At 42.2% G+C, this 8,413-nt stretch overlaps 1 protein-coding gene across 1 annotated transcript; it reads right to left on the bottom strand.

Annotated features, from left to right (window-relative positions):
* Positions 1–1,551: 1,551 nt before the first annotated feature.
* On the bottom strand, positions 1,552–7,608 carry LRRC8C (leucine rich repeat containing 8 VRAC subunit C). The gene is made up of 2 exons (XM_065409616.1): positions 7,471–7,608; positions 1,552–3,822 (listed from the first exon to the last, which is right to left on the bottom strand). Exons 1-2 carry the CDS (start codon positions 7,606–7,608, stop codon positions 1,552–1,554), a joined length of 2,409 nt encoding a protein of 802 aa, XP_065265688.1.
* Positions 7,609–8,413: the final 805 nt, after the last annotated feature.

Below are 8,413 nucleotides of genomic sequence, written 5' to 3'. Positions count from 1 at the left end.
AAATTTTAAATTATTTTTTTATTAGGCTTAAATTAGCTTTTGAACAGCACATAGAATTAAAATGGACAACACCTGCCCGACCTGCCCATGAGAAAGTAAATGGCAGGAGTAGTTGACAAAATAACTTAACACAGATTTAGCTGATAAAATTCCCAACCTGATGCACTATCATGTCAGCCTATTACAGATGATTAAATTATTTTAAAAAGCAGGCTTCCAATTATACGATTTTCAATTTAATTACTAGCTGGAAAATTAAAACAAATGTGGCTTTCGCCACCAGCCTCTGCTATGCTGAGACTGGACATGTTAATATTAGATTTTTTTTTATTTAATCTGGTTTCTGAAAATCTGTCAGGCTCCTCCGTCAAGCCTGGAAATACGCTACCAAGCCCACTGCACAGCTTCTTAGCTGCTGGAAGCATTTTTGTTTCCTGGTCAAAAGCTTCACAGACCAAAGGTAACTGCAATGATCCTGAGCCCCAAACAGTTCAGTCATATGAGATGCCAAACACCCTGTAGGGGGTCGGAGGGGAGTGGCGAGGGGAGGGGATTGAATTCAGTGGAAGTTGAAGGCATTCACCACTGTGTAAGAATAGGCCCTTGGTTGGGGGATGGGAGGGAGAGCTCCCTGACTCTGGTATTTCATCTTTACCTTGCAGAATGTAAATATCTGGGTTGAGATTTTCAAAGCACTGACTTAGTCACATACCTTCTGTTCAAATTAATGGAAGGTGGGAGGCTACATCTCCTGCACTTTTTTAAAAATCTCAAACTTGAATCCTTCCAGGATTGACTCTCCTATACTACTCCGAAAATCATAGCCTTACTTGTTCAGTTCTGAAGAATAATGACAGCAGATGTGTTCTGTTCAGCATACTGCATGAGATGGAGGCTGAGATTTCTAGAGGGGCATAAGGGAGTTAGATGCCCATTGACTTTCAATGGAAGTTGTGCACCTAATTTCCTTAGGCCAATTTGACCACTTGGGAGAATAGTTGGTATGTGTAGAGTCTCAACAAAAGGACATTTAATCAAGGTCAGGTTTTGTGAGGTTCTGGGCACCTTCAATGCCGATTGATGAAAATAGGGGTTGAGGCTGCTCAACATCTCACAGAATCAACCCCTAGAAAATCAGATCCTAAGGCATTAACAATTGCCCAGCAGATGATACATTCATCTATTAAAAAAAATATGCTACTCAAGGTAGACAGTTGGAAACACACCATCCCCTTCTAGCCAAAATTAAGAAACAGTTGATCTAACCATTAGCTTTTGCCAGTACAAAATAATTTTTCAAACACTCTTGTTATCAGGGCAAAATAAACTTTAAAATATTTTTAAACTGTGAAAAAATACAAGTAAATTTTTATTTAAAAATATATATATATTCCTTACTCCACATTTGTTTGTACAGATAGTTTTGTGTTAAAAGGACAAAAGAAAAAATAAAATAAACACATCAATAAAAGCATACTCAGACTATCAAATTATTTATATAGTGTATTTGGTAGAAGCATCTTTCTGTAAAACTGAGTAAAAGGAAGTTAATTATTCAGCTTTCATCTGCTCTCTAACATCAGAAGGCAAAGTTTCAAACAAAGTGTCTTCTACAACCAAGCCAGTCCGCTTCAAAGCCCTACACTCACCAAGTTCAGGCGGGAGAATTTCAAAGTGATTGCCTTTAATATCCAAATAGGAGAGGAATACTAAATTACCAATTTTAGGTGAAAGGACTGACAAGTTATTTTTCCCAATCTTGAGAGTCTTAAGTTTTTTGCAAAAGTATAATTCATCTGGCACACTCTCCACTTTGTTACAAGTGATGGAAAAATACTGTAAACTTTGCAGCACTCCTATTTCCGGTGGAATAAATCGTATATCATTGTAAGACAAGTCTAAGTATCTGATTTTGTTGCATAGGAATAGGTGGGATGGAAGAACCTCTATTTTGTTGTGACTAAAGGAAAGACGCTCTAGGCTAGTGAGTTTCTTTATATGCTCTGGGATATATGTTATACTGTTGTACCACAGTTTTAGGATTGTAAGTTTTCTCAGATATTGAAAACTAACTATTTCTTCTATTGATTTGAGGTTGTTTTCCTTTAAATCCAATTCCTGGAGACTGAGAAGGCTAAAAACTGCATGAGGTATGCGCTCCAAATCACAGTGAACCAGCTCCAACTCTGTCAAGTTAACCATTTTCTTCAGGTTATTGAGCATCACTAATTTGGTGCCATCGTTATGGATACACATTTTTTGAAGATGACTTGAAACATCAACTGCAGATTGTGGGATTTTGGATACATTGCTTTTAATGTAGAGAATTTTAAGGCTTTTAAGTTCCCGAAAAGACTCAAGAGTAATGTTTTTGGAAATATCATGACTGAGAGAACCAATTAAGTAGAGCTCTTCTAAATTTCTGAGCCCATACATCCAATGTGGAAGCTCTCTGATGTCATCAAACTTGACGCTCAAGATCTTCAGATTTTCCTTCAGAAAAGCCAAGGCAGCACTGTGGATCTTCACAGAACACTGGTACAAAGAGAGCTCTTGGAGATTATCCAACTGTGCAATGGTTGCTGGTATCATAACATTATTAATTATTTCAAGTTTTAAAGACTGCAGCTCTGTAATTTCAAAAACAGTGTCTGGAAGTCCAGAAAGCATGAAGAGCTGCAGTTCTAGCCGGTTATATGCATTTGTTTGTAGCCTCTGTCTCAATTTATCCGCAGTCCATTCATTGTTTAAGTTCAGCTGTTTCAGCTTGTTTTCACTGACTTCAGACAGGAACACTGCAAATCTCTTTGAATAAAGAGGGTCATATTGATCTATCATGTGAAGCATAAAAGCAAAGTCATTCTTAACATCTGGGATATCATCAATTCCAGTCTCTTGCCGAACATATTCAAAAGAATATTCCTTTAGTGAACGATAGAACAACCAATATAAAGTGTAAAGGCATGTTAGTCCATAGATGCTTACAAAGCACAGGTAGCAGAAGGAAAGTTTAGAGAATAGATGTGCCATGGTATGATTACAGGAAAAATTCTTATATCCTGTCATGTCCTGAATGTCAACATTACAGTCTACTGTAAATTGAACTTCTGAAACTAGTGCACTATTGTAAGCAATAATGATAAGGACTTTAATAACTTTAAGTACAGTCTGACGAACATACATAGCATAGAGCAGATCACTTTCTTCAACATGCAGTCGGAATTTCTTCACCTTTTCAAACAATGCTTTTGCCTGTTCTCCTTCTTTTTTATCCAGTGCCCCTGCTGTCCCTTTATCTACAACAAACTTTTCAGGTATCGATTTTAAAGACTGAGTCTTGACCAAAGTGCCTTCTGTGCTAGGTTGGATAGTATTTGACCTGCTTATGTTGTTCTTCCTGTTGTCCTTCTCTTCTGAGTCTTCCCCAGACACTTCAGATAATGCCCTTGTTGTCCAGGGAGAATCAAAACATTTCCCCAGTATGGAAATGAAGTGTTCAATTTTTGAGCTTGATCCAGGGAATTTGAACCAGAAGTTACTACATAGCATGAAGATCAGAGTATGTATAAGGACAAGGTAAGGGAAGTACTTTGCATACCAATGCAGGGCACGTTCATAGCACATTTGGTTTATAAAGCTATACTGCTGAAGGTCTAAATCAGTCTTTAGTCCTTTCATTTCAACAGTGGCAGGAGTAGTGGATGGTTTGGGTGGAGGAAGTGGGGTTGTATTTGGGACTGCATTAGACACATTAGGAATGTGAGCGTGGTTCTGTGAAGGCTGTATTCTTTTTGGAAGGCATATTATCTTGTCTTGCATAACCTGAAACACACAGAAAGATACACTTTCAAATTATGTAGAGATGATGCCTAATGTCATCACGGTTTGGATAATAGCATCAGCTAAATGTAATTTCTCCTTGACATACTCTATGCTGAGTATTAGTTCAGTGGTTAAATCCATTATTGTTATTTGTTATGTGCTAATCACACGATTAATATATATGCTAAAAACTAGATTGTCTGACCTATTTAGTCGTTTCCATACTTATAAAAATCTTCCACATGTAAACAAACCTATGAAAGAGTAGCTCTGTCTTTGACTTCATGATCATTGCATGAATTCAGCACTAACCAATCAGATTTAAACCCACCACATATACACACAGGGGCTTATTCTGCCTGAGTGCCCACACTTCCCATTGGCTTCAGCAGGAGCTGAGGAAGCATGCCACCTAGCAGGACTGGACCCCACCATTATTTTTTAACTATCTCCAGCATGGTAACTGCTGAAACTTAGGCCATGTCTACACTTACCAGTAGATTGGCGCTGCTGCAATCAATGCAATGGGTGTCGATTTAGCAGGTCTGGTGAAGACATGCTAAATCAATGGGAGAGTGCTCTCCAATCAATTTGTGTACTCCATCTCCCCGAGAAGAGTAAGATAAGTTGGCAGGAAAGCATCCCGGCTTGACAAAGCCCTGGCTGGGATGACTTAGTTGGGAATTGGTCCTGCTTTGAGCAGGGGGTTAGACTAGATGACCTCCTGAGGTCCCTTCCAACCCTGATATTCTATGGTTCTATGATTCTATGATCTTCCCATCTACACAGCACGGTGTAGAGACTGTGGTAAGTTGATCTAAGCTATGTCGACTTCAATTATGTTATTCACATAACTTGGGTCAACTTACTGCGGTAGTGTAGACCAGGCTTAGAAAGCTCCTTTAGATACACTGAGCCAGATCCTCAACTCGTATAAACTGGTATAAAGCTCCAGTGAAGTCAACAGAGTTACCCCAATCAACATCAGTTGAGGATCTGGCCCATTATCTTGAAATTGGGTTTACACAATTGTAATAAACGGGAATGTAAATATTTGTCTGTGTCATTTGAATTGTTTTCACACACCATTTCCCTTGTGGTTTATTCAGTCAAGCAGTTAAGTATGCAAGTAACTGAAACTATGCTTTGTTCATGTCAACAAACACTTGGCTGCTGGCCCAAAAAGTGCCCTCGTGAAGTGGAATTTTTGAACACATATCACATACACACATATCTTCTGTACACAGCAGAAGATATTTAAAAAATATAATACAAACAAACCTATAACTTATATCCTGCACAATTTGGGACATTTATCATTGAAATTCTGAAGAAAATTCCCTGCTGGTGTCAATGAGCAGAGCTCCACTGAAGTCTGCCAGTTTATGACAGCAGAGAATTTGTCCCTTTAACTTCACTTCCTAGAGAATGTGAGTTCCACGTTAAGAGATATTATTGGATCCAGCAGCGTCAGCTGGATCAAAATCCTGCTAAGAAAATGTGAATCGGTAAGAAACGGCATAGGGGTTAAACAGGAAACGATGAGGCTTATTTCATATCAGTGACAGGAACATAGGGCCTGATTGTGGCATGCTCTATGGGTTTATGCAGAGGAGAAGCAGCCTTTGCCAAGTCATTATTCCCTGCATAGAGGGGCAGAGCAAAGGCTGTGGGAGGTACACTGCACCAGGTATAAGCCGAGCATAGGGTAAGTCCAGTGGGGAGCTGGAGCCGGTTCGCACCGGTTTGCGGGAACCGGCTGTTAAATTTAGAAGCCCTTTTAGAACCGGTTGTCATGCGTGGGACAACCGGTTCTAAAAGGGCTTCAACTTACCGGCTGTTAAATTTAGAAGTGACCCAGGAGCATAGCTAAGGGGGGAGCAGGGGGAGCAGCCGCTCCCCCTGAGCACATTATCCAAAAGTGGCACCTTGAGCACCCACGGGGAAAATTTGGTGGGTGCAGAGCACCCACCAGCAGCTCCCCGCCCCGAGCTCACTTCCGCTCCGCCTCCTCCCCTGAACGCTCTGCCCCGCTTCTCCTCCTCCCCCCCCGCGTCCCGCGAATCAGCTGTTCGCGTGGGAAGCCTAGGAGGGCGGAGAAGCGGTGCGGCAGCTTCGCGCTCAGGCCCAGGGAGGCGGAGCAGAGGTGAGCTGGGGGGGGGAGGGGCGCTCAGGGGAACCGCTCCCCGCCCCAGCTCACCTCCGCTCCGCCTCCCTGGGCCAGAGCACGAACAGCTGATTCACGGGAAGCGGGGGGCTGCGAGCTCGGCCTGACCCGGTGCTCCAGGCGCTGCGTGGCGGCGGTGTGGCCTGGCTCCAGCAGAGCGGCACCGCTGTAGCGCCGCCAGCCACCTCCAGGCAGCGCGGTAAGGGGGCAGGGAGCTGGGGGGGGGGTGGATAGAGGGCAGGGGAGTTTGGGGGGGGGTTGGGGGTGGGGGGTGGATAGGGGTCGGGGCGGTCAGAGGGCGGGGAACAGGGGGGTTGAATGGGGGCAAGGGTCCTGGGGGAGCAGTCAGGAAGGAGGGGGGGTTGGATGGGGCGGTGGGAGGCAGTCAGGGGCAGGAGTTCCAGGGGTGGTCAGGGGAAAGGGAAAAGCAGTGGTTGGATGGGGCAGGGGTCCCGGGGGGGCATCAAGGAACGCGGGGGGTTGGATGGGGCAGGGGTCCCGGGAGGCGGGGGCAGGCCACGACCCCCTTGTGGGGTGAGGAGGGAACCGGTTGTTAAGATTTTGGCAGCTCATCACTGGGTAAGTCCTAACTGGAAGGGGGAAAACTGGGAGTTAGATCGTGATCTGATAGGTAGTTCCTGGGTCTGCACAACTGTGCACTGCCTCATACACAAAAAATCACCCCCTCCACTTTTTTTTTTTATTAAAAGGGACAGTTAATGTTTATGGGTCTAAACTTTGATCTACTCTCAAACCTGTTGGAAAGGTCCTTCAAATTTACAGATGTAAAAACAAAAAATATTCATGACCAAATAGCTATATATTTTTTTTAAATAACAGCTATTTTTGTGGAGCCCACCATACATAGTGCTTTCTACTCCTTGTCAGATTTTGGCTCTGTAGCAACATTTAACTAGCCCAGCAGTTAACATCAATTGTTTATGAACCAAGCATCCTCAAAATGTTTTGGCATGTAGGAGGCACAGTTATTAATTATGGGTGGTTATGAATAAAATAAGCATATTCATTTCAGCTCTATTCAAAACAAAGGGGAAAAAATAAAATTGATGTTTGCCAAATGAAAAAAGACAAAAATATATTTTTAAGCCCTTAAGAAAGTTTAAAGAGTGAAAAATAAGAATTTAACTCTACGGTCAGGTTTGCTTTGAAAAATTGTTATGAAAAAGAGGCACAAAATCTCCTCACGCTCCTTTGCCATGACTGAGGATCATTAAAAAACAAATGGGCCAATTCCTCAGCTGGTGCAAACCAACATAGTTCCACTGACTTCTGATTTTCAGCAGCTAAGGGTCTGGGCCTTAATATTTTATTCATCTGTTCAAACAAATTACTCATCTGGGCCAGCAGATTTTGACTACAGCAAAAACAAAACTTGACAATGTTCTTCTAAAGAAGGCTCTGTCTGGCATTTTTTGAACACCCCAACAACATGCTTTTAAGTTATACTTTGTTTAATTTACCTGTAATGTACATCCAAATACACCAATCATCAGCATGGCTACTGAGAGATAGTCCGTAAACACATCCCACCATGGCTTCAGTACTCTGAATGCCGGCTGCTGTTCAGAGAACTGACGAAATTCGGTAACAGGAATCATGTTTCTGAAAGACAGTCAAGCAAGGCTGGTGTTTAGTCATTTCATGCTATCCTCCTCCATTCGATATGACTCATGAAAAAAGATATTTGACTCACTGGGGGGTGGGGGGAATGCTATTTTGACCTTCTACAATCATTAGGCATTCTGTGCTTCACATCCTGCCCTCCCAGTTCCTTGGATCTAAAAATGGGCATAATCGTCACCTCACAAGGGTGTTGCTGGATTATTCATTCATAGCCATAATGTGTTTGGAGATCCTTGGATAGAAGGCACTCTAAGCATGAGTTACATTAACATATTGTCTTCATAAATCCTTCAGACTTCATACACTGTCAATGAAACCACTACAACTGAAGCATTACTTCACAAAACCATATTAAAAATCAGAGATATTTATGAGGCAGTGTCCGTATCCATAGATCTGCACTGATGCCCAGTTTGTTGCAGTAATGGTGATGGTATACAGCTCTCTTTATGACTCTCCAGCCAGGAGAACCCCTTCTGATATCTGTGTGCTTATCTCACAAAAACTCAGTAGAGAAACCAGGGAAAAGTGCTTCTTCAAAAGAGGAAGAGCTGGTGTGAGTGACTAATAGGACAAACCTTCTCTTCACTCTTTTTTCTTTGAGAAAACAGTGGAAAAATCCATCCCTTTAAATTATATGACCAGCACTTATCAGTGGAGCACTGTACTTTAGGTATCCTTTACCTGACAGCATCACAGTGCCCATAAGTGTCACACAGAGGAAAGACTCTTGAGCAAGAGCTAAAGCATGACATAAATTGAGTACCAGAATTTGTACTA

Source organism: Emys orbicularis, chromosome 8, assembly GCF_028017835.1.
Source record: "Emys orbicularis isolate rEmyOrb1 chromosome 8, rEmyOrb1.hap1, whole genome shotgun sequence".
Classification (NCBI taxonomy): Eukaryota; Metazoa; Chordata; order Testudines; family Emydidae; genus Emys; species Emys orbicularis.
Note: the sequence above shows the minus strand (reverse complement) of the source record. Positions and strands in the feature narration are given on the sequence as shown.

Excerpts from the sequence above, each read along its gene's own strand:
- LRRC8C (XM_065409616.1), bottom strand. The coding sequence starts at position 7,608 with ATGATTCCTGTTACCGAATTTCGTCAGTTCTCTGAACAGCAGCCGGCA. Across the intron at positions 3,823-7,470 it reads TATTTGGATGTACATTACAG|GTTATGCAAGACAAGATAAT; the intron begins GTAAATTAAACA and ends TGTGTGTTTCAG.